Source organism: Urocitellus parryii, chromosome 4 (genome assembly GCF_045843805.1).
Source record: "Urocitellus parryii isolate mUroPar1 chromosome 4, mUroPar1.hap1, whole genome shotgun sequence".
In the NCBI taxonomy this organism is placed as follows: Eukaryota; Metazoa; Chordata; class Mammalia; order Rodentia; family Sciuridae; genus Urocitellus; species Urocitellus parryii.
In genome coordinates, this window is record NC_135534.1 from 7,788,810 (window position 1) to 7,815,953 (window position 27,144).

Genomic DNA, 27,144 nt, shown 5'->3' on the forward strand with positions numbered 1-27,144 from the left:
AAAAGTTGTTTGTGGGTTTGATTCACGTAGAAAAATCCCAAAGCCTTCCCGCCCTTCCAGAGCACTGTTTCCCGCTGGCTCCCCTCGGACACTGGTGTCCATTCGGGGTGAGAGCTTCCTTCCAGGGAAGCCTGACCCAGAGCCAGGGCCCCACCACACCCGGGTCCTCAGAGCCCGCTGCTCCCCTGGGTGCTGCACAAGGAGGGTGGAGAGGCCCGAAGACTCAGATCCTGACCACCTGGGCAGCAATACAAGGGCTCTGCCTCGTCTCTCCGGCCACCAGCAGCCTCCTGAGGTACAGGCGGCCAAAGGTGCCGCCCACCTGCCCTTTGGTGAGGCGCCCGGGATTCACGCAGACGCAGCCGAGGATGTCCTGGGGAAGGAAGGGAGAAGGACGGGCTTTAGAGGCCCTCAGCTGGGGACTGATGTGGCAGAGTAGCCGGACGCTCAGACCCCAAAGAAGGTTTTGTAAAATGGAAACGGAGGCCATCACATGGTCACTCTGAACTGCTCCTGCGTCTCTGGTGCCCCGGAGGAAGACAGTCGGGCTCATACTCGGAGACAAACCGATCAGCTGTTTCTTGTTTTCCTGATGAGAAACAACTTGCCTCCAGAGGCTGGACTAGCTCTGGTCTGGAAAACGGGGACTGGCCTGGGGGTTCCCTGTGACAGACTCAGCCCAGCAGGCAGGGCTCACGGTATAGGGACCACAGTGGCTCCTGAGCTGCTTCCAAGTGTCCTCAGTGGATCCCGAGGGAAGTCATCAGAGCACGGAAGGGCAAGGCAGGGCCCGTGTGCCGCGCTCCAGGCCACCCTGACACGCCTGGTGGGAGCCACTCTGCCAGGCCTTCCCACTCACCGGTGGCTCCTGCTCCATTCCAGCTACACTTCACCCACGGATTTGTCATCTTGTCCCACCGTCTCCCCCAAAGCCACGAGGCCCAGGGCTAGGTCAGAGGCCACCATGCCCTTCAGCAGACCTACAGAGGGTGAGTGCTGGGTGGCCCGGGAGGGAAGGGCAGAGACAGCTCTGGAGGTCCGGGAAAGCCAGCGCAGACCTACCTTCACAAAGTACCTCAGCTCCGAGGGGACTATGAGGACGTCTGGGGTGACTGGAAGCTGTGCGTAGGCATAGAAGTTCTCATAGTCGATGGCCATGTCCTCCTGGGGAGGGTACAGTGGGTAGTAGCTGCAGAGATGAGAGAGAGGGTCAGCAGCAGCGGGGACCAGGGACTCTGCCCCAGGCCCCTGCGCCGACTTCCGCGCACTTGTCTTCACCGACCGGCTCTTTCTTTTGTTTGGGGAGACAGAATGCAGGCTTTTGGTGACAGGGTGACGTCCCCTGGTAGTGAGTGGCCTGGTGGAGGCTCTGACAGTCAGAGCTGTCACTGCTCCATGACCCCAAAGTACTCTCTTTGCAGCCAGCTGGCGGCAGCGAGCGCTCACCTCCTCTGGGTCAGGATGTGCTTGAGAATGCGGCTGAGTCGGTCTGAGGTTCCAGAGGAGCTGGGGGCAAGCACAGAAGAGGAGCGACCCAGCTAAGTGGCCAAGACGCAGCAGCAGGACACCTCTGGGGAAGCCTAGCCCTGCCAGGAGCAGAGCACACTGTCCCCACAGGAGGGAGGCAGCACCAGGGGTGAGGGAGAGCAGGGACCCTGGTGATCAAGGCCAACACATGGCCTGGCCAAGAGGACCCAAGGTCTGCACCCACTGGCAGCCACCAGGAGCACCCACCCACCTTCCTAAACCACCTCACTCCGCCGTCTCCTCCCTGTCGAGGAGGGCGGGAGAGCCAACCGCCAAACCAAAAGGTCAGACTTGGCTGCATCTACCCCTCACCCTGTTCCACCGGGAGAAGACCCTGGAGGGCAAACCCACGGCCCGCCCTCCACAAAGCGGATACCCTCGCCCACCCAGGTCGCAAGCCAGGAGGTGGAGGGAGGGAGGAGCGGGGAAGACCCAGCTAAATGCTGGAGTAGACGGGGCCCCCAGGACTCTCACAGGCTGTTAGATGAGTGAGGGCAACAAATGTGTCCACTGCTCTCGGCTACAGGGACATGGCACATGGCCAAAGGGCTTGGCATGAAGTGCGGTCCTCAGGAAGTGCTGGTCAGGACTGCCCAGCACCGCGCGGCTGGCAGGCTGCAGGGAGCCAGCTGCCACACTTGCCGGCCTGGAGTGGACCTCTTACCTGCTGATCTCCTCGGCCCCCATGTGGAACAGCAGATCCGTGGACGTCAGGCCAAAGATCACCCCGTTTACAGAGAGGCTGCAGGGCTCCGACACAAACTGCACTCGCTAAATCAGAAGGTGGGACATACACGTGGCACAGGGCAGCAGGAAACACCTGCCCACGACGGAGACACCGGAGGGGGCCCACCCACGTGCAGCAGACTCACAACCGTCTTTGCCTGTCACAGAATGTCTAAGAGCCAGGTTGCGTGGGGACCCCAAACAGGCTTCTCCTCCCCCAAGAGCTGCCCCTGTGCCTCGCTGTCATAGGGGGGGCTGGCACCTTTTTGTCCTCCCGGGACAGATCGGAGTAGCTAAAAGGCGGCTGTGGGTACACAGGCTCGTGGTGCACGTCTCTCAAGGACGGGACGAAGACCAGGTGGGAGCCGGAGCTGCTTTGTCAAAACACATGAAAAGAGAGACAGTGAGAGCTGCTGGGTCCAGGCAGTGGGCCACGTGGCCCAGGAGTGAGGGCTGGACACCGCAGACCCTCGGCTGGGTGGACGTGGAAGGCGCTCTGCCCCAGAGAGGCTGCCGCCCTGGACACGCGAGGGAAGTGCCACTTGCCCTCATGTACACACATCCATTTTGACCAGCTTCTGTGACCCAGGACACACCGTCCCTTCCTCTGTGTGGCATCCCACTGGGGGGGCAGAGGAAAACTATTATTTGGTAGAAGAAGGAAAAGAGATTGAGATCTAGAAAATCTAGACCGACGAGGATTTGGCCAAAGAATCCCGGGCTCAGAGCAGGCACTGGGCCTGTAGTTCAACCCCTGATCCCTGGACACACACAACAGAGGCACTGAACTGTCCCCCAGACGCCTGGCCAGGTTCTGCCACAGAAGCTGGGGACTCCTGACCAGGGAGAAACCAGGCACGCTGGGCAGACCGGAGGCTGCCTTAGTACTTTCAAGATCAAGCTGAAACCCCTTGAGTAGCCACAGGCTGGGCCCTGACAGGACGGTGAAGACGTGCAGGACACGTGCTGGCTTCTCTGTGCCAGCGCCCAGGTTTCGACCTCGGAGCCGACGGGCTCGCAGGAGTGGAAGACATACTTAACAGCAACAGCAGAAGCAGAGACGGCAGCAGATGTCTGCTCTAACAGAGGCAGAAGGAGAATCTCTAGGGCCATAACACGAGGGAAAGCTGCTAACTCTCTGGGCCAACTGTTTATTTTCCCCGGCTGCACAAGAGAGGAAAGGGGGAAAAGCCGGTTTCCTTGGCTCCTCAGCTTGGTTGGCAGAGGGGCCTTTTGTAAACCAAACAGGCGTAAAGCATTACTTTGGGGCATGTTTAAAACCTGCCAACAGCTCTTGCTTCCAGCTCCTTTTCTTGCTGACAATGCTGTGGCCCTGCAGGCATAGGCACAGGGATTTTCACGTGTGATCTCCGTGTTGACTGCTGTCACCCTATCACTTGTCCATCATGCCTGCTCCCAAGAGTGAACCCAGACTGTGTGCGGCAAAAGAAACCAGGATGTTGAGACCAAGGGCACTCTGCGTATTAGTTACAATCCCTTTGGCACTGAAGGCTCATTATGTTATTCAAGTCCACCTCTGGGTGCTGGAATCTGGCGAACAGGCCAGCGGGGAGGGGACTGGGGACATCTTGGCTCTAGATTCCAAGGACTCATAATCTGTGATGCATGCAAAGAATGAGGCACAGCTGGCTGCTGTCAGAGGCTGGAGTTGCTGTCTCAGGGTTGAATTTGGAAGTGAGCTAGTTGAGGAGGAAACAGCTTCCTGGCTTTGGGGGAGGGATCAGGAAGAAAATTCCAACTGTCTCAGTATCGCACAACCTCACACATCACATGGAGGGGGGTCTCACAGCCGCTCCCTCACATGTACAGCACAGGAGCTGGTCCTTCCTCGCTGGCTCTGTCCTCTACTGACAAATGAGCGCAGTGCTTGGCATTCCTGACCTCTAGGAAAGAAAGAAGTCCTCAGCCAAGGACCACTTATATACTGTTTCTGGAAGGGTGGGGCAGCTCCCGCCCCGTGGCCCACACTGGCTGTAGATGAAAGTGCCTGGTAGTGCTGGGCGCCCGCCTCAGGGTGACAATGCCTGGCCTGTTCCTTGTTTGTATCATTGCTGTCAATACCACATGGGGTGAGGAACCCAAATCAGAACCCAGCCTCAAACTGCAAGTACCAGCCACGCTGGGCCCTGCTGCAGCCCCTATGGATTCCCATGGCTGACAACAGGGACATGTGGCCCCCATCCTGCTGCTGCTTTTTATTTTTGGTATGGGGTGGGGGAGGGTGTCTCCTAAGCTCTAAGCACTCTCCAGATCTGGTGAACCTGGCTGGCATCACGACAGATCTGAGGAAGTGGGAAGGCACCTGTGTCACTGTCACTGAGGGAGGGAGTGGGGAGGACTTTCAGATGACAGGCCCAGCCTGTCTTCTAGCTCCAGGGTGAATTACTGGGGTGCTCACTCTCAGGTCTGCTGCCCCCTGCACTGGCCCACACCGCTGGTAGGAGAAGGTAGTGTTACGACTAATCACTTTGGGGATCTGTTTTCATGCCCAAAGGTGAAAGATTATGCACCTTGTTTTGAAAACTGCCTTTGTTATAGGCTCGTTTTTAAAAGCTCAGCACAGCAATATTTGTTTTTTTATGAGCTCAGTTACGGGCAGGCAGATCCCAGGAGAAGCTCTGTTACTACACCAACTTCTTCAGCCCCTGGCACCTGGGAAAAGGGACAGGAGTGGAGAATCAGCTTCCTGCATCACTTCCTGCTTCTAGCATTAGACTCTTCCTGGGACCGACTCTCCTTTCAAATTAGAACCGCACAGCTCTTCCATCACTGCTGTGACTTCTGCAGTCCCTTTTTGAGCTACGGCAAGGGGTCAAGATCCCCATCCTCGGCAGGTCTCACTGAACATGGGAAGCACCAACTCAGGGAAGGAACTGGCTCACCCCAAAACGGTTGCCCAAGGAGAAGCCTGGGCCTCATGGGCTCTGCTGCCAGTCATAAGGACCTCTCAAAGCCATCCCAGAACATCCCCATGGACACCAGGTTTGCATACAGAATGAGAAATAGATAGAGAGGAGAAAGAGCAAGGGAAGAGTGAGGGCTGGCGCAGCTTTTCCTTTCAAGTTGGTTTATCTCGGCGCTTCACAAAGCTGCCGCATCACTTGGCGCCTGTACACTTGAAGTTCAAGGGTTCTATCTCATCTTATAGTTCAAAAGGACGAAGACGATGGGAACTACCATTAAGGTTTAAATAGTTCCGGTTTCTTAGTGGGAAGCCCTAGAAGAGGAAGCTTTGGGTTCTGTCCAGCATCTGGAGTGCTGACCTTCTCGTCCCTTCGATGATGGTTCGCAGACACTGCCTAAAGACATCTTCAAATGGGCTTGTCAGCAGACAGTTCTGCAAGGGAAAGGATGGGGATTTAGAGGTGGTCTCTGGTGTCATTCACGTGTCATACTTGCTAGGTGACCCTTTGCACTTCACCCCCCACCCGGCCAGTTTCCAGATGGCCTTATATCCTAGTGAAATGAGTACCTCAAATTCAAGATATTTATTAATGCCTGGCTACAATATTTTTTGATTAGCCACAGGTTTAATTTAGGTTTGTTAAAGATGTGGAAAGTGGAAATAAAAGCAAGGCCTGGATCGAAGGGAAGTGCCCGGTTCCGCTCCTCACCATCCAGAGGCACTTACCTCCACCTGTTCGTGCTTAGCATCCAGGAAAGGACCAAACTGCCCCGAAAGGGAGAAACAAAGACACGAAAAGAACAAGTCAGGACTGCACAAGTCTGCAAACACCTACAGGTGACTTCTTGCCATTCTTTGCCCAGGGCCCCCTGTCCTGCCAAGGCTGCCTGGAGAACCTGGGGACATTCGGCAGGGGGGGCAGGGGGCGCCCTGCCAACTCCACAGGCAGAGACACCTGAGGCCTGTGGAGAGAGGCTCCCAGGGCCCACAACCTGTACTGCTGCCCCTCCCCAGGGCACTGGGCTATTTTCTTTCTATATCTAGCAAGGACAACTGACCACCATGCTAACAGCAGGACTTTAGACATAAAAAGATTTGGTTCAAAAGCTGGAAAAAGGAAACAGAGGCAAGAATATTGTAAAATTAATGAAGGGAGAAAAAAAAATGCTGGGCATTTAGATTTAGCGAAGGCCTCTAGATCACATTCACCTCTCCAGAGATGCAGATGGAGAACTAAAAAGGGTTTAAAAACAACAAGAACTGACATGTTTCTGAAAGACTTGGAACAGCAGCAAGACCCCTTTCTGAGACTCACTCTGCTGTTCTCCCCCAGCCGCCTCCCTGCACAGAGCCATCCTGGGGGCTCCTACCAGGACGCAGACATCTGGCCGGTCGCGGTTGATGACGGTGATCAGGTCCAGCAGTGGCTCGTAGGTGATGCTGTCAGACGTGGTGTAGGGCCCACAGGCAACCATGACCATGGTCTGCTCAAAATCTAAGACAGAAAGGACTGTCAGGTCTTGAGTAGAGGACGGGCACTGGGGTGGTGGGAGCAGGAAGGGCCTCTGGAGGAAAATGCCCTGGGAGTCCCCACACTGCGTTTCCATATGTGTGTGGCCTGGGGACCCAAGAGGAGGAAGACCTCGTCCTTCCTCCAAGGGCACCCCACCAGGTGGAGGACACAGGCAGGTCTGCAAACAACCACAGCCACAGCAGTGCTTCCCAGCAGTGCACCCAAGGGACATGAAGACACGGCCATCAGGAAAGCCCTCACCCTCACTGAGACTCAATCGTGCTCAGCATTGGGACCATGCGGGTCCAGTGGGGCTGGAGAGTCCAGAGGCAGGTGGGCTGAAGGCCTGGAAGGGGAGCTGCAGGTGCTGTTTCCTGTCAGACTTTCTAACAGCAGATGCTCTTTGCTTTTGGAGAGTTGGCCCTCTCACCACAGGGCAGGCAAGTGGGGCTGGAAGTCAGGTACTCTGTCCTCAGCTAGCCTAGGGGCAGGCACATGACCCAGCTCAGGCCATTCACACCTTCCTGCTGGGGTCTGGAGTCTGGAGAGGGCCTGTCCCAGGACAGGAGGAAGGTGGGAGCCCTACTCCAGTCTAGGTGTTTGGATGACAGAGCCGGGGGGTTCCTTTTACCTGGACACAAGAGCTGCTGGGCCTGTGTCCTGGTCCCAAGCCTGGGTCTCCAGCCCCTGTCCAGTCTGTAAGCTGCCTGGATTTCCCTGAACAAATTCTGATATTGATCTGGGTCAGTTTTTGTAGCTTACAATGACAACAAAATCCTAAGAACTTTGACTTTTTAAAAAAATTTTTGGTAGTCCTAGGGATTGAACCTGGGACCTAGCACAGTCTAGGCAAGTGCTCCACCACTGACCACCCAGAGCCCAGACTCTGGCTTCCTAACATGCAGTTGTTACTTCCGAGCACTGCTGCAACAATTTACCTCAAACTTAGTGGCTTAAAACAAATCTTTCATCTTACATTTCTGGAGATTTAAAAGTTCTAAAATCAAGGTGCTGGCAGGGCAGGTGGGTTAGGGGAGAACCCATTTTCCTTGTCTTTTCTAGCTTTCAGAGGCCACCTGGGTTCCCTGGTGAATGGCTCTGCCTTCCGTCTTGGAAGCCGGCAGCCTCACATTTCTGACTCTGATCATCCTGCCATCCTCCTTCATAAGGACCAGTGTGATGACAGGCAGCCCCCTGGGTATCCAGCACAATCTCCCCATCTCAGGGTCTTTAACTTAATAACAGTTCCTTTTGCCATAAAAGGCAACATCTTCACAGGTTCCAGGGACAGGAGGGGCATCATTCAGTCCACCACCACCACAGCAGCCCCACAAACAAAGACAAAGCATTCTATTCAGTGGGAAAGCAGTTTGTGTGGTGGTGGGCAGGGGACAAAGTCGGGTTGGTTCTGTGTGCCCACCAGAGACGTAAAGGTACCAGAGGACACAGTGAGTGCTAAGAGGGCGAGGTCCACGTCTCATTTGTATCTCTACAACTGTCTGGTTAATTCCTCATCCAAAAGCTCCTGGCCCATGGCTCGGGCTCCTGGTACCTAAGCCATGTTGATTCATCCCTTGAAGTTGATCTGATACCACCATGCCACCCTTTACACACATATTTTCCTCACAAACACATACTTTCTGATAAACCGTACAATGTCATAAATTACTAAATTTTGTTCCTGATTCTAGGTCATCTCCAAGAATGACTTCACACGCTGCTGACTGGCACAGGGTAGTGACAATACGCTAGTCTGCGATCCACTGCTAATCTTTTTTGGGGGGGTGGGTGTGTACTGGGGACTGAATCCAGTAGTGCTCTACCACTGAGCCCTTTTGCCACATTCCCGTTTTTAAATTTTTTAAAATCTAAGCCAGGGTCTTGCTGAGTTGCCCAGGCTGGCCTTGAACTTGTGTTCCTCCTGAATAGCTGGGCCTGAGTCTACTCCTTTTTTTTTTAAATCTAGTGGAATATTTTGTATTATTTTCATACTAAGTTGTTTTTTTTTAGTTCGTCTCAATTCTGATATTACACATTTATTGGAAATACCTGACAGCTATTTAGATTTTATGAGATTTACAGTTGAAAAAAATAAATTGAGCTGGGCATGGTGGCGCACGCCTGTAATTCCAGCGGCTGGGGAGGCTGAGACAGGAGGATCATGAGTTAAAAGCCAGCCTCAGCAACAGTGCGTGCTAAGCAACTGAGGGAGACCCTATCTCTAATAAAAATACAAAATTGGGCTGGGAATGTGGCTCAGTGTTTGAGTGCCCCCTGAGTTCAATAAACAAACAAATAAATAAATTCGTGTGTCCAAGTTATCCCCAAGCTAATTAAACATTTTCCAATATCTGAACTAAGTATCTTTTAAAATTAAGAATCCAGTTCCTCAGTAGTAGCTTTAGCTATATCTCAGGTGCTCAGCTGACACCTGTGGACAGCACAGGGCCAACACATCTTGGCTCCCACCGTCACAAGAATAACTTCTTTTTTTTTTTTTTTTAGAGAGAGAGAATTTTAATATTTATTATTTTTTAAGTTCTCGGCGGACACAACATCTTTGTTTGTATGTGGTGCTGAGGATCGAACCCGGGCCGCTCGCATGCCAGGCGAGCGCGCTACTGCTTGAGCCACATCCCCAGCCCACAAGAATAACTTCTTATTCCAGCTCCTGGTGGGACATAAGTCAGGCGGTAAGATGAAGTCATCCCACGGGAGAGCCTGGTGCTGCTTTTCATCTCTAATGGTGTTCCACTTTGCTTAGAAAAATGCCTAGAGATGTTTTGTCTATTTTTTACTGGTAAATTATATTTGTGTGCAATGGTGGGATTTGTTGGTATCTATTTGTACATGCACACAATATAAGTATAATCTGGTCAATATCACTCCCCGAGTTCCCCTTTCCGTCCCCTCCTCCCTCCCCGTTCCCTTTCCTCTACTCCACTGATCTCTCTCTGATTTTCATGAGGTCCTCCCTTTCTCTTCCTCTTTCCTCTTAGTTTCCACATGAGCAACACATAACCCTTGACTTCCTGGATTTGGCTTATTTTGCTTAATATAATGTTCTCAAGTTTGCCTAAAAATATTTTGAGGCAAAGTTTGCCTAAGTTTCTTTTGCATTTCCTTATCTAGATTAGTTCCAAATTAACAAGAGGCTTTCTTAGATTTTTTAAAAAAAATATTTATTATTTAGTTTTCGGCAGACACAACATCTTTGTTTGTATGTGGTGCTGAGGATCGAACCCGGGCCGCATGCATGCCAGGAGAGCGCGCTACCGCTTGAGCCACATCCCCAGCCCCTAGATTTTTTTTTTTAACATAATATTTTAATTTTGGAATACCTTTAGAAGATAGAGATGGCGCAGGACTCCTGCCTGCCTCTCACCCAGCGCACCCTAACATTTCCGCCTTAGGTAACTATGGCATAAGGAACCTTGGTGTGTTAATTACAGTTAACTCTTGGCTTTATCCTGAGCTCCCTAGTTTTCTCACCAGTGCTCTTTTCTCTTCTAGGATCCGATCCAGGATGCCAATAAGTTATTTTAAAAAAATGCACATCTTTTTCCTTTTCAAAGTAACTTCCAAATGCCTGTCAGTGTGGTCTTTAAAGGATGTGCTTCCTGTAGTAAGAAGTGATAACACTACCAGGTCATGAGGCTTGGACCTGGGGCTCTTGGGCAAAGGGCCCAGCGTCCACAGATGGGCTATGTCCTCGCTGCGCAGCTACATCACCCCTAAAAGCCCTCGGAGCTTCCTGGGCCCGTGCAATGCCCTCCCAAAGCCTGTCTGCCACCCTCACTGTTGGAAAACCGGGTTTTGAACCCAAACTTACCTCCGTCCTCTTCAGTGGGCTGATAAAATGGAAGCGGCACACCCTTAAAACAGGAGAAAAGTTCAGCTGAGGTCTCGCTCCACCCTCACTTTGGTAAGGAAGGTGAGTGGGCTGTCTGTGAGTGTGTCGTGGGAGAACAGAGGGCGGTGTGAGGGGAGGGCGAACCTCTCTCTGTTGCTCCTCGGAGCTAAGAGCCCAGGGGCAAGAGGACCTGTCATTTTTCTAAATGGCTCTGAGTGCACAGCAGCCCAGGCAATGGGAGGTCACTGATAAAACTCTCACAAAAAGCCTGGCAGCCAGTGGCAGCAAAGCAGGTGCCTGGAACATCAGTCTACTTCCGGGCAAGGATGGGAGAGAGGGGTCCTGTGCTTTCCCTGCATCCTATGAGAGTCTCTGGAGGGCTGTCACCTGGAGCAGTGACAGGTGAACTGCAGCCTGGAGCCAAATCTGGGGGCTTCCCATTTTTATAAATAAAAGTTTTATTAGAACTCAGCCACATTCATTTGTGGGTTGTCTGGGGTTGTTTCTTAATGGCAGAGCTGAGTGACTGACAGGAGCCTATGGCCCGCCCAGCCTGAAATATTTGCTATCTGGTCCTTTACAGAATGGCTTGCTGACCTGTGGCCTAGAGGTGGGTCCACTCTATAGAAAGAACTGACTGTTAAGCAGGCTGTTAAGAAGGACCCTTTCCTAGGACTCAGGACTGCATGTCCTGTGCCTGGAGCCGACAGAGAGGGAGGAGGGGCGCACCCTGTACCTCGTAGAGTTTGGTGGCAATAAGTTTTCTGCCAGTGGTGTTAATTCCTTCCATAATCACAACCTGAAAGAGAAACAACACAGGACTGCTAAACAGGGAGACAAATAGGAGGTTTGAATAGATTACTTTAAAAAGTATTTTGCAACTGTAAACTTAGCAGATTCTTTTTCTTTTTTTGGTATTGAGGATTGAACCAAGGAGTGCTCTACATTGAGCCACAACCCCGGCCCTTTTAATTTTTATTTTGAGGCAGGGTCTTGCTGAGTTGCTAAGGCTAGTCTTGAACTTGTAATCCTCCGGCCCCAGCCTCCCAAATTGCTGGGATTACAGGGGTGCACCACCATGCCTGGCTCTTGAAAACAAATCAAGGGGGCTTTAGAGTAATAATAATTATGCTCCACATAAATGACCTAATTCTCACAACCATCCCATGAGTAAGAATTATCATTCCCACTTTACAGATGAAGACACCGTGGGCTCAGAAAGGTAAGTGCCCTACCCACAGTCACACACCTTGAGTTCTCCCATCAGGGAGAACCGAATCCTTACAATGGTGCCTCAGGCCCAGCAGCCACATCTCACAGCATCGGAGATGGAAATCCAGAAGCAGCTGCCCAAGATGCAGCACTCATATGTGCAAGTGGCCTCTTGCACCCTAGGCAGGCCCTCCTATCTCACCTGTCCAGGAAACAGAGAGTACTCTTTGAGCTCAGTCAAGTCCACTGGAATCTGAGCACCTGAGGAGTGCTCCCGGTCTCCCTCCAGAATCACTGACTTGCTGTTCAGTTTCCCGTTGCTGTCACAGCCTATCTGGCCCAGCAGGGTGACAGGCTCCTAGGGAAAAAATAGAATAATGTAAGTATGACAGTCTTTGGGACAGCAGCGCCACATCCAAAGGCAACAGGGCAAAGGCAAAACAAACCCCACCAACACTCGCTTTTCTGGCTGAGTATCCCCTTGACTCTGAATTGACCACATCACCACCAGAGGTGGGGCACCTAGTCCACCCACCCACCCACCCACCATGTGAGCCCCTCCAAGAGGCTGCCTGAATCTCCAGTGAAGGGGCGCTTGTCCACACCCATCATAACCTTGGCATCCATGAGTAGTGGGCTTCGTAATAGCTCCCACCTATGGAGCCTGGTTCCCAGGCTGTGTTCTCAGGGCTGACGTGTATTAACTCATTTAATTCCCACAACATGGGCTAGATACGACCATGTCCATTTTAAGATGAGGAAAACAAGAGCAGAGAGTTAGATAACTCAGTCAAGGTCAAACCCAGGTGAAGCCTAGGTTTTAAGCGCAGGACTCTGGCTCCAGAGCCACATCCCTAGTCACACACCATGCTGCTTCTGAATAGGAAGTTCTTCGTTAGATTGAACAAAATCTTTCCCCCAATGGCTTCCTCTGTCATGTTCCCACTCTTAAGAACAAACAGAGGAAGTCTAATCTTTCCTCCATGATTGTGCATCCCTGCCCCTACCCATACTTCCTCCTGATTCCTCCAAAACTCCTGAGTAGGACAGTTTTGCATCTTTTTCCTAACGGATCATTCTTCCCTGGATGCAAACACATGACAAAGACACTGTAGACTCTTGCATGCTAGGTATGGTGGCACAGGTACTTCTTGGGAGACTGAGGCAGGAGGATTACAAGTTTGAGCCCAGCCTTACTTAGCAACTTAGTGAGATTATACCCCAAAAAAGGGTTGTGGGGGGCTGAGGGTGTGGTTCAGCGATAGAGCGCTCGCCTAGCACATGCAAGGTGCTGGGTTTGATCCTCAGCACCACATAAAAATAAAAATAAAGGTATTGTGTCCAGCTACAATGAAAACAGTTTTTTGTTTTTTTTTTAAAAAGGCTGTGGGTGCCAGACGTGTGGGTGTGGTGGTGCACGCCTGAAATCCCAGCAGCATAGGGGGATGAGGCAGGAGGATCATGAGTTCAAAGCCAGCTTCAGCAAAGGTGAGGCACTGAGCAACTCAGTGAGATCCTGTCTCTCAATAAAATACAAAATAGGCCTGAGGATGGGGCTCAGTGGTTGAGTGCCCCTGAGTTCAATCCATGGTACCCAAAATTAAAAAAAAAAAATGGGCTGGGGTTGTAGCTCAGTTGTACAATGCCCGAATGAAATCCCCAGCATTGCACTCACACAAAAAGAATCTTGCAGGAGGTCTCTCCTTAGATGAAGAGAGAAAGCACCAGCACATATGCCAGATTTTAACCCTGATGCAAAGATACCACCGGCTGTCACTGGACCAAAACAGGGGAGTCACTGCAATGACAGAGGCAGAACCAGGGGAGTCACCATTGAGGTAATGAGACTCTGGAGATCCCATTCTTGCTACAACCTTATCCTGGACTCCTGAATGCTTCTACCTGTGGGAACTCTCCTGGGCTTTCTGCCTCACCTCCAAGAGGAACAAAGCCTTCAGCCTTTGCTTAGGGCAAGACCCCGATCCAAGTGGGAATACTCATAAGGCTTCTTCGGAAGGATCCATTCTGCCTAATTTAACCAAGACAGAAGTCTCTCTGCCACCATGAGACTAATCAGCGAGAACTCTCAGAACAACTTACTTGGGCTGGGACCAGAAGAGGAGTAAAGGCCTCGATCCTGTAGTGTTCCTTGAGTTCACTGCCAAGCTCTTCTATCTTACAGGTCAGAACTGTAACCCCAGAGGTCAAAACTCGTTATGCTTAAGACATTTCACTTGCCAAGAAAAGAAAACACGGCACATTGTGAAATATTAGTCGGTCATTTTAAAGAGGCAGGGAGGTGCCTGGACATCCAAAGCCCCAGCCCATTGGTTGCTGAATATAGGGGTCACATGGCACAGTCCCAGGGAGTTAGTGTGAATCACCACCCTGACTCGAACCTCTCCTTTCCTCAGGTTCTACTGAAGTTTTGGGCAAGTCGAGGCAATCTGGAGAGGGCTCCCAAGGAAGAAGCCATAAATGTCCTTAACTTTAAACGGAATTTCTTTCGTAGCTCCTGTTTTCAATACTGGATGTGGGTATGTTTCTTCCTTGGCAAAGTGATGGACTTGGGAGAGTTACTGACAGTACCGCCAGCGCCCCTCCTCTAACAGGCACCCTGAGGACTCTGCCAGCTTGGGTATTCAAAGGCTGCCTTGGAGCTTATTTTGCAGCCTAGCCCAGCCTTTGTTACTTCTCTAAACCCCTCCTGGGGGTTTTACACCCACCAGAATTTCAAAGGGAAACACCGATCACCTTCTCGAATGTCTGGGAGCTTCTGGAACATGGATTTGTAGCTCCCAGTCAGTGGCTCTGGATACCCCAGGACCTTCAGGCTGATGCTTCCAGCTCCTCCTCTCCCAGACCACGACACGCCCTGTGTAGAGCCAAAGGTGGTGACCACTTCTCCTCGGTTATTTCTTGAGTTGTATTTCTTGGAGGGAGTAGCACTAAGGGGAACAAAACAGACAGGGTTCACAGCTAACAGGAGGGAGGAATAAACAGGGTTACATTTGGGAAATGGGCACTAGAGAAAAACCAAGATGGCCTTTAATCAGCGTAATGGGATTGGACATACTGGGACCTTTCAGGAATCTCAGGAATGAGAGGCTGAGGAATACCAGATCGAGGAGGAATACCAAACGTGTTTAGAGAAGTTTAAAGACAGAAACATCATTTTAAAAGGTTGTCGTTCTGGTATTAACTAAACAAAGACACAACTCAAACCCTGAATCGAATGAGAAGCAAGTTTCAGGTATCATTTTCCTTTCTTCTTATGAATTGTCAGCATTTATCAGGACATTCTGAGCCTGGAACTGTGCATAAGCTAAAAGTTGTTGAGAATATATAAAAATTCACAATACAGTCCAAGGTAGGGGGGGAAAAACAAAAACAATAAAATGAAGTTAGCAAAATTACCAATTTCCCTGGTGTCTAAGGAGGTGCAGACGTCATGAATTAACAGTCACCGGTGAGCAAACATTCCCATGCTCCAAGGCCAACTGCTAAGCTCTCATATTTCTACTCCCTGGCTGGGGAATCACACCAGAACACACAGACACTGCTGATCTGCTCTAATCCTTCAGTTGTGAACATCACGTACCTCCAGATGGGTCTACTTAAAACAGACTTCATTTACTGCACCAAAACTCTGCAGGAACTAGTCTTACATGGGGCACTACTGCCTCTGGGGCCACCTTTCCTTCTCTCCAGATGGACGCTATAGAAAATGAGCTCAACTAATTATCTCCATCTCCAGTGCTGCCTCTACCTGAATAATTTACAAGTTACTTTCATAAATTACAAAGCCAGCTTCTGATGTCAGCTTTATTAGCGTGTATTAAAAACTGAAGAGGCAGCACATCCCTGACTTGTCCGAGTTCCTCCCTGAGACTCCACGGCCCTTTCATGCAACCAGGTGCGCGGGTTTCAAAGGACTGCAGTTGGGAGAACTAAGTAAGGGGCTGGGGCATCCGCGAGAACCATTGCCACACACTGGGTTTCAAAGATGTTCTTAGTTAAGCTTGTTTTCAAAAGCAGTCTGAGGCGGGCGTGGTAGTGTATGCCTGTAATCCCAGCAGCTTGGGAGTTCAAAGTCAGCCTCAGCAATTTAGAAAGGCACTTAGCAAATCAGTGAGCGCTTGTCTCTAAATAAAATATTTAAAAAGGCCAAGGATGTGGCTCACTGGTTAAGCACCCCTAGGTTCAATCCTCAGTAAAAAGAATAAAAAATAAATAGCAGTCTAAGATCTCTCCCAAGCTCTACTGGACCACGGTGAAATCAAATTGTCCTTCAAAGTTCGTGACCATTTATCCTGAAAGCCTGCAGAGCTTCTGTCTCTGTCTTTCCAAGGTATTCTGGATGGTCTAAAAGTATCCACTCCTGGTGGTTGGGATTTCCCTAAATGGTTAACGTCACCGCTCGAAAGTGTCCTCTAAAGTACCTGTAAACACTTCTATTCAGCAAAGCACGTACCTATAGGATTCCCTAACATAAGACATATCATTTACGGATTTCAAAAAGTCACATATGATCTCTGTGGGTTTAGGTGCAGTGGTGGCAGCTGGGAAAAAATATCAATTAAGTCCGTGTAGAGTCTCGGTGACAAGGAAACTCTCAGAAACTAGTTGTAACCTGAGTGAGGAACAACAAACAGGTTATGCAACATTATGAACAAAGATGTGTGTTATGCTTTTTAGAAAATAAACACTTTAGATTACAAAAAGAAGAAACAAACTGACAGAAGCAGGCAAAAGCCTGTTTGTTTCTACTGGCAAGACTCTGGGCTTCTGAGCAGACAGATCGCCTCCAATCAGGCCTCAGTTCCTGACCTAGGAAACCAGCCCTGGAGAAGTGGGCGGAAAGTGGGTCTCCTCGGCTACTGTAAGACACGGGAATTTTCCACCAGGGAAGAGAGCCGGGCGGCCGAGCCAGAGTTGCACACCCACCCACGGCGAATAAGCTACTCTGCAGTCAGCCTCTGCCAGGCAGCCAGAGAAAGGGGAGGAGGGCTTCCTTCCAGGCACCTGAATTAGTAGGATCCATACCTTGGAGAGAAACTCGATGGAGAGAGGAGCTGATGTGGGCTACGAGTAGACACGCTCCTTTTTGTTAGGGGGGTTTCTGGCATGGTGATAGCTCGCTTCTGAGGACCCTGGAAACAAACAAGATCCTAGTCACCTGGACCTAAGTTGCTGATTCTGTGTAGAGCTCCTGAGGAAGAAAAGGGCCAACAGTGCCCTAATGAAGGACCCAGGATAGGACACAAACGATTGGTCCCTCAAGGTCCCATCTTCCAAGTATAATTCCAGAAAGAAATCTTCAACATTGGCCCCATTTTGAAGGAAATTACAGAAAACACAAGCAATGTTTTCTTTTTAAATAACTAAAAAAAAAAAAAAAACAAAAAAAAAACAAAAAAAACAAAAACTTTTTTTTTCCTTTTCTTTTTTGGTACTGGCAATCTAATCCAAGGGTGCTCTACCACTGAGTTATATCCCCAACCCCTTTCAAAATTTTATTGAGACAGGGTCTAATTTGCCCAGTCTGGCCTCTAAGTAGTGATTCTCCTGCCTCAGCCTCCTGAGTTGCTGGGATTCCAGGCATGCACCATCCCACCCACCATAAATATTTTCCAGAAAGGATCACCAGAAGGGCAATCTGTCCTGTCAAATCTTTGGTGTGTTCGATTTCTGTCCCTGCCTCTTTGCTTTAGAACAGATCTGAGTTTGGCAATGCATTTTTTTTTAAAAATTGAGATTCATTTTATTTCATTTGTAGATGGACACAATACCTTTATTTTATTTATTTATTTTTATGTGGTGCTGAAGATTGAACCCAATGCCTCACATGTGCCAGGCAAACTACCACGGAGCCACAACCCCAGCCTGGCAATGCAGTTTTGATGTGCCTGCACACATTTTCCTGAGAAGGGGTGGAACCATGTTACACTCACTCTGGCCAAATCTACCACACATTTTCCAAATTAAAGACGGGACTGACTCCAGCAGATAACGTGGCTGAGCTCATACTTGGAGAATAGTTAACAAACACCTCATCCATGGTCACTTCTGGGTTTGGTGCTTTTTTTTTTTCTTTTGGCTCATCAACAAGAATCCGAAGATAAGCTCAGAATGGAGGATAAAATCCAGCTAGAGACCCAGTGCTCCCTAGACTAGAATAGCTTGAGTTCAACAGGAAAGACAAATCTTTGCCCAGCCCACAACCAGGAGGCTGCCTCATCTGCAGCTTTTCCTGCCCAAGAGCTCCTCCTGCTGGTGTATTTAAGTCATGCCACCCAGCTGCGGTTCCATGGTGGCTGCAGGAGACAGAAGCCAAGAACAGATTCCAAATCATTAAGTAGCTGCATGGTAACCAGATCAACAAACCCCCCACGCTACTTTCCTCATACAAGAACAATGTCTGAATATGCCTTGATACTTAATACTTTTCCAGTTTTAGATATATGAAAATTAGGACTGGAGATGTAGCTCAGAGGTAGAGTGCTTGCCTAGAATGTGCAAGGCCCTCGATTCACTCCCCAGTACTGGAGGGAATATAAACACACACACACACACAGACACACACACAGAGACACAGAATTATAATCTTAGTCTAAATGTAAACTTTAGGTACCGACACTGATTTTTTAAAAACAATTTATTTGTTTATTTTTGGTGGTGCTGGGGATTGAACCCAGGGCCTCGTGTATGCAAGGCAAGCACTCTTCCAACTGAGCTATGTCCCCAGCCCCTACAATGTTTTTTTAATTAATGTTTTTTTTTTTTTTTTTTTTTAGTTGTAGACACAATACCTTTATTTTATTTATTTATCTTTTTTAAAAAAATATGGTGCTGAGGATCAGACCCAGGGCCTCACATGTGCTAGGCAAGCGCTCTACCACTGAGCCACAACCCCAGCCCCTCATTACAATCTTTATCCTTTTGAGTAGCTGTGTTATTTGAATTGCTGTATGAAAATTTACACAACTAACCATCTTTTGCTGAATGATGGGTTGTTTCTAATTTCTGGTGATTATAAATAATGCTGAGAGGCATATCTTCATGCATACAGATTTTTCCATATTTGGATTATTTCCTCAGGAGATATACCTTTGGTGCTGGGGATGGAACCCAGGGCCTTGCACATGCCAGGCAAGTGCTAACCACCGAGCCCTACGCACCCCCCGCAGCCTACCTCGGAAGATTTTTTTGCAAGAAAGAAATACTGAGACGGGGTAAAAAAGATTTTATGGAGGCTGGAACTGTAGCTCATTTTATGGAGGCTGGAACTGTAGCTCATTTTATGGAGGCTGGAACTGTATGTAGCTCATTGGTAGAGCGTGTGTGAGGCACTGGGTTCCATCCTCAGCACCACATAAAAATAAAGATACTGTGTCCATCTACAACTAAAACTAATAATAATAAAAGATTTTATGGTTTTGACACATTTTCTCAAACTACTTCCCCTAAAGATTTTTCTACAATTCATCAACCATCATGGGCCAGGCATTAAGGAAAAGCAGATGAACCAGTGTCCATCACTCAGAACCTTCCACTCTGATGGAGGCACATCACTTTGGGGGTACTAAGCCCCGTGGAGATACACAAAGCAAGAAAATAAGCCATGGCGGGAATGAGGTGGGGTCTGCCATTTGAGGCAGGTTTAAGCTGGACACGTTTTTTATTCTTGTCATGTCTGAAGACCAGAAAGGAGAGCGGTGTGGAGGGAGCAGAGTGAGAGACCAAAGAGAGGGCAGGGCAGGACAGGGCAGGGTGGGGCAGCTTGTCACTGGGTCACAGCCTGGGTCAGGCTGTAAATGTCAGCATGGAGGACAGGAAGCACAGGGAGTGGTGAGCATGAGAACCCTGGCCAGGCTTTCTTCTGAAAGGAACACTGGCTGCTGCAGGGAGAATCGGTTAGAGGAGGCCAAGGAAGAAAGAGCCAGGGGACTGGAGAGGAGGCTGTCCAGTTGCTTAGGAGACAGAGAGGCTGTGGGTCCTTTGTCTCCTGACAGAGGTGGTGGGAGGTGGCCAGATCCTGGAAGGAAGGCAGATGGGACTGGAAGCTAGTTGGATGGGGTGTGAGAAAAAGAGGATTTGAGGTCTGCAGGATTCTTGGCCTGAGCAAAGGAAGAATGGAGGTGTCCTTCACTGGGATATGGACTCTGAAAATCATCTCTGGGGGGAGTTGGGAGTTGAGTTATACACAGTCTCTCCAATCTTAACAAACTCGAAGGGAAATATTTCCTGTAGGTTGGGGAGTGGGCTTGGGACTCAAATCCATAGCCTTGTACATGCTAGGCAAGCACTCTACCAAGAGCCACACCCAGCCTCACAGTTTCCCATAATATTTTATGCATCTGGTTTGTGTACGAAAATTTACAGGGCATGTTTCTGGTTTCTCTGTTCTTCAATCAGGTTACCAAAACAACTTAGCTTCTTAGGACGTGATTTGCTTTGAAAAATTTAGGCTTATTCCATGTTCATGGATTCCCACAAATTCAGTTAGTATAAAGGGTAATTATGGGCTGGGGATGTGGCTCAAGTGGTAGCGCACTCGCCTGGAATGCGTGCGGCCCGGGTTCGATCCTCAGCACCACATACCAACAAAGATGTTGTGTCCGCCGAGAACTAAAAAATAAATATTAAAAATTCTCTCTCTCTCTCTGTCTCTCTCTCTCCTCTCTCTCTCTTTAAAAAAAAAAAAAAAAAAAAAAAGGGTAATTACAGGGGCTGGGGATGTGGCTCAAGCGGTAGCGTGCTCGCCTGGCATGTGTGCGGCCCAGGTTCGATCCTCAGCACCACATACAAACAAAAGATGTTGTGTCCGCTGAAATCTAAAAAATAAATAAATATTAAAATTTAAAAAAAAAAGGGTAATTATAGCTGGGTGTGGTGGTGCACACCTGTAATCCCAGTGGTCCCTAGACTGAGGTGGCAGGATCCTAAGTACAAAGCCAGCCTTGGCAACTTAGCAAGACCCTGTCTCCAAAATAAAAACTAAATAAAGGGCTGGGGATGTAGCTCAGTGGCAGAGTGCGCTGGGTTCAATCCCTGGTAATGGCTATTGCTGAATACACTGCCAAGGGGGGCCTTGTTCTTTACTTACTCATTTTATCTTCAAGCCATCCGAGGTGGGGGATGCCTCTCAAGGGTAGCACCCATCAGAGCCTTTTTCTTTTTTGAAACAGTGTCTCTCTTTGTTGTCCAGGCTGGTCTGAACTCCTGAGCTCAAGTGATCCTCCCGCCTCAGCCTCCCAAGGGCTGAGACAACAGGCACACTCCATTGTGCCTGCCTCAAGCCAGTTTCATTGATTGCCCATTACCTAGTGTCTAGGACAGTGCTTGGCATACAGTAGCTGCTCAATAACTGAACAAGTAAATCCTGATTTTATAGGTAAGGAAACTGTAGCTCAGTGACAAAACAACACACTAAGTTGTTCACTAACTGACTCAGACTCTGAAGGCAATACTTTATCATTACTCTACTGAGCCTCTCACACTGGGGTCCAACACCACAGAATGGATTATTCAATTACAGTATCTCCGCTTGGTGTAAGATTCTGCAACCATTAAAAAAGGGGCAACTGGGGCTGGGATTGTGGCTCAGCAGTAGAGTGCTTCTCTAGCACGTGTGAGGCCCTGGGCTTGATCCTCAGCACCACATAAAAAATAAAATAAAGATATTGGGCCCAACTACAACTAAAAGATAAATATTAAAAAAGGGGGGCAATTATAAAGAAATTGTATTTACAGAAATACTTGTAATATGCTTGCTGAAAAAAGCTGGATAACTGTATGTTCACAATTATTATTATGTAAAAATATTTATGTATCTAGTTGGAAAGGAAGATGCAAAGTAGAAATATAGTAGGAACTATAGGGGAGTGATTGCTTTTCCCCCTCAGATCTATATAGGTTGTGATAACATTAAGAACTGCTACTTATAGAATGCAATTTGTACACAACATATATTCACCTTAGAGGGTGTGGTGTAAGAATTCAAAAGGGTCTCCTCTTCTTCTTCCACTTCGATTCTAAAAACATTGGTTAAGGAAAACAATAATGAACTTCCACTTAAGGCAAGGGCTGATTAAGTAGAAATCTAAATATTAGGTAACTTTTATTATTTGTTTCTAAGTTCCACCTACTACCACAGGCAAATTGTAAAGTACAATATGTGACTCGATGGGAAACTTTTGGCAGGAAAGGATACAGCTCTTGTATAGAAATGATGTCTCTAGCGCCCGCATGCCCACTGTCCTTGGAGCTACTGTGCCAGGTCTTAGATAATCTTTTGCTCAGAATCTGAGGAAAGAAGACAGTGCACCATTAACCTGTAGTCTCACAATGGGGGAAGCATTTCCCACAGCCTTGAGATGATAATAGGCATTCGAATATAATCAAAGATAACAATTCTAATAACACCATCTTCTGAGTAATTTTAGGGGTTCTACATCCATTCTCATTTAATTCTGACAGTAACCACAAAAATACAGATTATTAGAATCCTTGATGGAAGAGAAATCTAAGGCTCAGAGATACTAGGTAGCCTGCCCAAGCTCACAGTAGGCCTGGAATCCAGGCCTGATTCCAAAGCCCTCACTCTCCTGCCTACGTTGCACACACCCCTACGGAGCAGGTGCAGGAGGACATCGTCAGTTTGCCCACATTTTGTTCTTACCTCATGTTCAAAAGTGCTCAGGACCTCAGGGGTGAGGTGAGCTTTCTTGGTGCTGGTGCAGAAGGCTATGAGCTCGCCCACCATCCCCTCCTCGTTCTGTCCATACAGAACACACAGCTCTGCCACTATGAGGGGGAAAAGGGGACAGGTAAGAATTTGGTTCATTCTTCATTTTCATCTTGCAAAGTGAAAATAATCCTCTATTTATTTGGTTGATATTTATTCAGCATCTACTAGTGCAGCCCCATGCTAGGCACTGGGAACACAGCAGTGAACAGGACAGAGAAGAACCTTGTTCTCATAAAGTTTATCAAACAAATAAATAAAATAGGCCATATGTTAGACGGTTAAATGTGCTATGTAGAAAAATAAAGCTGGGAAGGGATCAGGAAGTTGGGGAAGGGGTTGGCAAATTCAAATACGGTGATTAGGGAAGGTCTCTGTGAGAAGGTGACATTTGAATAAAGACTTGGAGGAAGTGAAAGAGCATGTCAGGCAGTTTAGGGGAAGAGATTTCAGTAGAGGAAGCCACAAGTGCAAAGATCTTGAGGGAGAAGCAGGATCAGTAAGGTCACATGGCTAGGGAGCAAGGAGAGGGAAGAGGAGTTGAAAGGGCACAGGGATCCAAATTGCTGGTCCTGTAATTACCCTGTAATCAGAGTGCTCTGAGCAAGTAGGAAATCACTGGAGTGTTTTGAACAGAACAGTGACATGATCTGACTTCCATTTAACAGGATCTCTGGATGCTGTGTTAAGCATGGACTGAAGAGAAAAAGGACAGGATCTGGGGGGACAATTAAAAAATCCGGGAGGCTGGGGTTATGGCTCAGTGGTAGAGCGCTTGCTTAGCATGTGTGAGGCACTGGGTATGATCCCCAGCACCACATAAAAATAAACAAATAAAAGAAAAGTATTGTGTCCATCTACAACTAAAAATATATATATATTAAAAAAAAAATCCTGGGGGGGGGCTGGGGATGTGGCTCAAGCGGTAGCGTGCTCGCCTGGTATGCGTGTGGCCTGGGTTTGATCCTCAGCACAACATACAAACAAAGATGTTGTGTCCACTGAAAACTAAAAAATAAATAAATATTAAAAAAATTCTCTCTCTCTCTTTAAAAAAAAGAAAAGAAAAAGAAAAAAGAAATTCCGGGGGCTGGGGATGCAGCTCAGTAGAACACTTGCCTAGCATGACTCTTGGTAAAGTACAGCCTCAAAAAAACAGGAGAATAAGTCAGGCATCACTCTCCTGTGTTCATACGTATACACAATTGGTGAAACTCCACATCACGCGCAATACAAGAACGGGATCCTAATTGGAATGTTATACTCCATGTACATACAAGTCAAAATGCACTCTACTGTCTAAGAAGGATAAAAGAAAAAAGCTGAGGAAAAAGTACACCCTGAAGATAAAGCCAGTGGGATCTGCTGACCAGATGTGAGGTGTAAGAAACAAAGAAAGAAGCCAAGGAGGACGTTCATTTTTTAGCCTGGGCAAGCAGAAAGAGGGAGTGATTATGACCTGCAATGGGGGAGAGAGTAGAACTGCTCCTGGGAGAGGGAGGAGGTACCAGGAGCTTAGTTTTAGCCATGGAGTTGGAGATGCCAATTAGACATCCAACAGGACACGTCAAGTAGGCAGGACAGACCACCTGCAGTCAGGTGAGAGGTGCAGCTGAGACATGAATTTGAGAATCAGCAGCAATTAAATAAGATATAAATCCATGGGACCAGGTGAGACCACGACAGTTAACACATCTAGAAAGCAGCGGTCCCAGATCTGAGCCCTGGATGCTCCAACGCTAAAATGAGGATGAATCTGCAAAGCCTGGAAGTGGTGACCAGCAAGGCTGAAGAAAAACCAGGAGCAAGGACAGAGAAGCTGAGAGAAAAATGCATACTAAGGAAGAGGAAATGAGCCAGGTGCCACGGGGCACACCTGTAATCCCAGGTATCTAGGAGGCTGAAGCAGGAGGGGATCTAGAGTTTGAGGCCAGCCTGGGCAACATGGTGTGACTCCACTGCTAAATAAATAAATTATTAAATAGGAGATGATGAACAGTGTCAAATCTGCTGGTAATTTAGATGAGGACTGAGAATTCATCCCTGGCTTTGGTAGGCTGAAGGTCAATAAGAACTTTGGTAACAGCAGTTTCAGTGAAATGGTGAGAAGGAGGGAGCGCTTACTGACAGGAAGAAAAATGTGAAGAGCAAGTACACACAGCCCCTTTGAGGTTTGCTGTAGAAGAAAACTCCAGTTGAAAGAGGAGTCAACAGGATACTTTACAGACAGAGGTAAGAACAACATTTCTATGTTATTTAGGAAAAAAAAATCTTGGAGAGAGAAAAACAGAAATATGTGCCGGGCACAGCAGTACACACCTGTTATCTCAGTGACTTGAGAGGCTTAGGCAGGAGGCTAGCCTCAGCAACTTAGCAAGAACCTGTCTCAAATTAAAAAACAAAACAAAACAAAAAGAAAAAGGACTGGGATGTAGCTCAGTGGTAAAGCATCCTGGGTTCAATCCACAGTACTCTCCCCCAATAAATCCCCCCAAATATGTAAGAGTGGAGAATTACTGGAGTGATGTCCTTAAGGAAATAAGAAGAAATGGAATTTAGGACTCAAGTGGGTGGCTTGGCTTTTGCAAGGAACATGTTTATTCACTGTAACAGAAGTCTAGGTATATGCCACAACACAAGTAGGGGAAAAGTAATGGTAGCAGCTGATGGAAGTTTTCTAATGCATCTATTTTCTCAGCAACACAGGAAGCAAGTTCATCAGTTGTGAGTAAGGATGGGACAGAAGACATTAAAGGAGAAGGGAAAAAAATTAGTCATTAGTAGACTTGGAATAGACCAGGGTGTGACTCTCAAGCAATTATGGTCTTGTTGAGGCTAACCATTATGAATGCAAAGTCTAGAATTCCAGCACCTGTGCCCAGATGGGCCCATGTGAGTTGGAGCAGCAGGTATTTTGGTCTGCTGGTACAAATTTGGTTCCCTATTGTTTTGATTTCATGTTTGCCAAACAAGTTTCTGACTAGTTTCTTTTTTTTTTTTTTTTTTTTTATTGGTCGTTCATAACATTACATAGTTCTTAATACATCATATTACACGGTTTGATTCAAGTGGATTATGAACTCCCGCTTTTACCCCGTATACAAATTGCTGTATCACATCAGTTACCCTTCCATTGATTGACATATTGCCTTTCTAGTGTCTGATGTATTCTGCTGTCTGTCCTATTGTCTACTATCCCCCCTCCCCTCCCCTCCCCTCCCCTCCCCTTTTCTCTCTCTACTCTGACTAGTTTCTTATTCAAGTCTCCTTTTAAGAAAAGAGAGTCTCCTTTTTTAAAAAAATATATATTTTTAGATGTTGATGGACCTTTATTTTATTCATTTATTTATATGTGGTGCTGAGGATTGAACCCAGTGCCTCACACGTGCTAGGCAAGTGCTCTACCACTGAGCCACAACCCCAGCCTGAAAGTCTCCTTTTAATTCTCCTTAGGGACTTGAAATATTTTGGTGTCTATGAAAGGAATTTCTCGTCAGAAAATAATATGCTTGCATTCTGGTTTTATCTCTAAAATAAGTTTAAAGTGTGGATAAAGGGCTGGGGGTGTAGCTCAGGAGCACAACACCTGCCTAGCACCCACCGGGTGCTGGGGATCCCATCCCCAGGACTGCAAAACAGCAACAAGCAAGTTGATGAGTGGTAGGGCAGGTGCACATCCCTCCCAGTTTTAAAACAGAACTTCACATCTCCTGAGATTTTGCTTCAAATAATTCCTTACCATCGGTCCACCTGCTGGAGCCCTGGACTGGGGTTCACACATCACTTTAGCAATAAACTCTCCTTTTCTGTGTTTCTCCATCTAGACACAGAGGGAGCTGACAGGCTCCCCGAAGTTCCTTCCAAAGCTAAAATTCAAATGTAGGAACCCACCACCAGGGGTTCATATTTGTCCAGACCACCAACAGGTTGACGAGAGAAGGGCTGGGTCAGTTTTAGAGTTTCCGTGGACTGGACATGGAGGAGCCAAGAACAGAAAGCTACATTCTAAAACCTCCGAGTCTCTTCCTTCAGCCACCTCTAGCCTCGGGGATGCCCTCGGGTCCAGTCTGAACTTAGCAAGTCCCAATTCCACCTTCCGGACACTCGAGTAGATTTAAAATCGTGCTCTTTATTCTTTTTCTTTTTCCCCCCGGACCCCAGGGGTATCCCGGGCGCACTCCGAAGCCCCCACAGCCCAATCTCAAAATTTTCTCCCCTAATTCCTCCCGCCGCGCGGCCGACTCCGCAGGACTCACGTTTCTCGATCTGGGCGTCCTCGCAGTCCAGGCCGAAGATCTGCAGCTCCTCCGCCAGCTGCTGGGTGGACACGGGCATGGCGACTCAGCAGGGGCCGGGGGCCCGGCCAGCCAGCTCCGACCTGAGCCCTAGACCCCGCGGGCGAGCGGGGCGACGAGCAGGGGAAGGTTCTCTAATCCCTTCAGTCCCTGGGCCCGAGACCGGACGTCACCAAGCGACCCACGACCTCGCGCCCAGGCGTCAATCACACCGAAATACTTTTGATTTTTACTGTGGGGGTAGTCCCCCAGAGCTCCGAAGGGAAGGCGCGGAAACCTCGACACGAAGGAGGTCCTGCTCGGGGAAAAGGTACCTCCGAGCTACTCAGCTGGGGAAGCAGA

At 48.4% G+C, this 27,144-nt stretch overlaps 1 protein-coding gene across 2 annotated transcripts; it reads right to left on the reverse strand.

Annotated features, from left to right (window-relative positions):
- Pola2 (DNA polymerase alpha 2, accessory subunit) lies at positions 1-27,144 on the reverse strand. 2 transcript variants are annotated; one of them, XM_026396507.2, is made up of 18 exons: positions 26,764-27,144; positions 22,442-22,566; positions 21,974-22,065; positions 21,737-21,794; positions 16,804-16,910; positions 14,512-14,705; positions 13,858-13,946; positions 11,960-12,115; positions 11,282-11,344; positions 10,525-10,567; positions 6,550-6,674; positions 5,906-5,944; positions 5,538-5,611; positions 2,516-2,624; positions 2,192-2,298; positions 1,447-1,506; positions 1,063-1,189; positions 1-373 (listed from the first exon to the last, which is right to left on the reverse strand). In XM_026396507.2, the coding sequence occupies exons 1-18, from the start codon at positions 26,840-26,842 to the stop codon at positions 224-226; spliced, it is 1,797 nt and encodes a 598-aa protein (XP_026252292.2). In that variant the 5' UTR covers positions 26,843-27,144; the 3' UTR covers positions 1-223. The 2 variants fall into 2 exon arrangements, with proteins under 2 accessions (XP_026252292.2, XP_077653567.1); XM_077797441.1 differs by lacking the exon at positions 1-373 and having other exon boundaries at positions 843-1,189.

What these genes read in the sequence shown, in the direction of transcription:
- Pola2 (XM_077797441.1), bottom strand. Translation starts at nt 26,842, where the DNA reads ATGCCCGTGTCCACCCAGCAGCTGGCGGAGGAGCTGCAGATCTTCGGC. An exon ending in GCTCCCAGACATTCGAGAAG is followed by an intron (nt 13,947 to 14,511) that starts GTGATCGGTGTT and finishes CTGGGGTTACAG; the next exon opens with TTCTGACCTGTAAGATAGAA. An exon ending in GGGGCCGAGGAGATCAGCAG is followed by an intron (nt 1,507 to 2,191) that starts GTAAGAGGTCCA and finishes GCTTGCCCCCAG; the next exon opens with CTCCTCTGGAACCTCAGACC.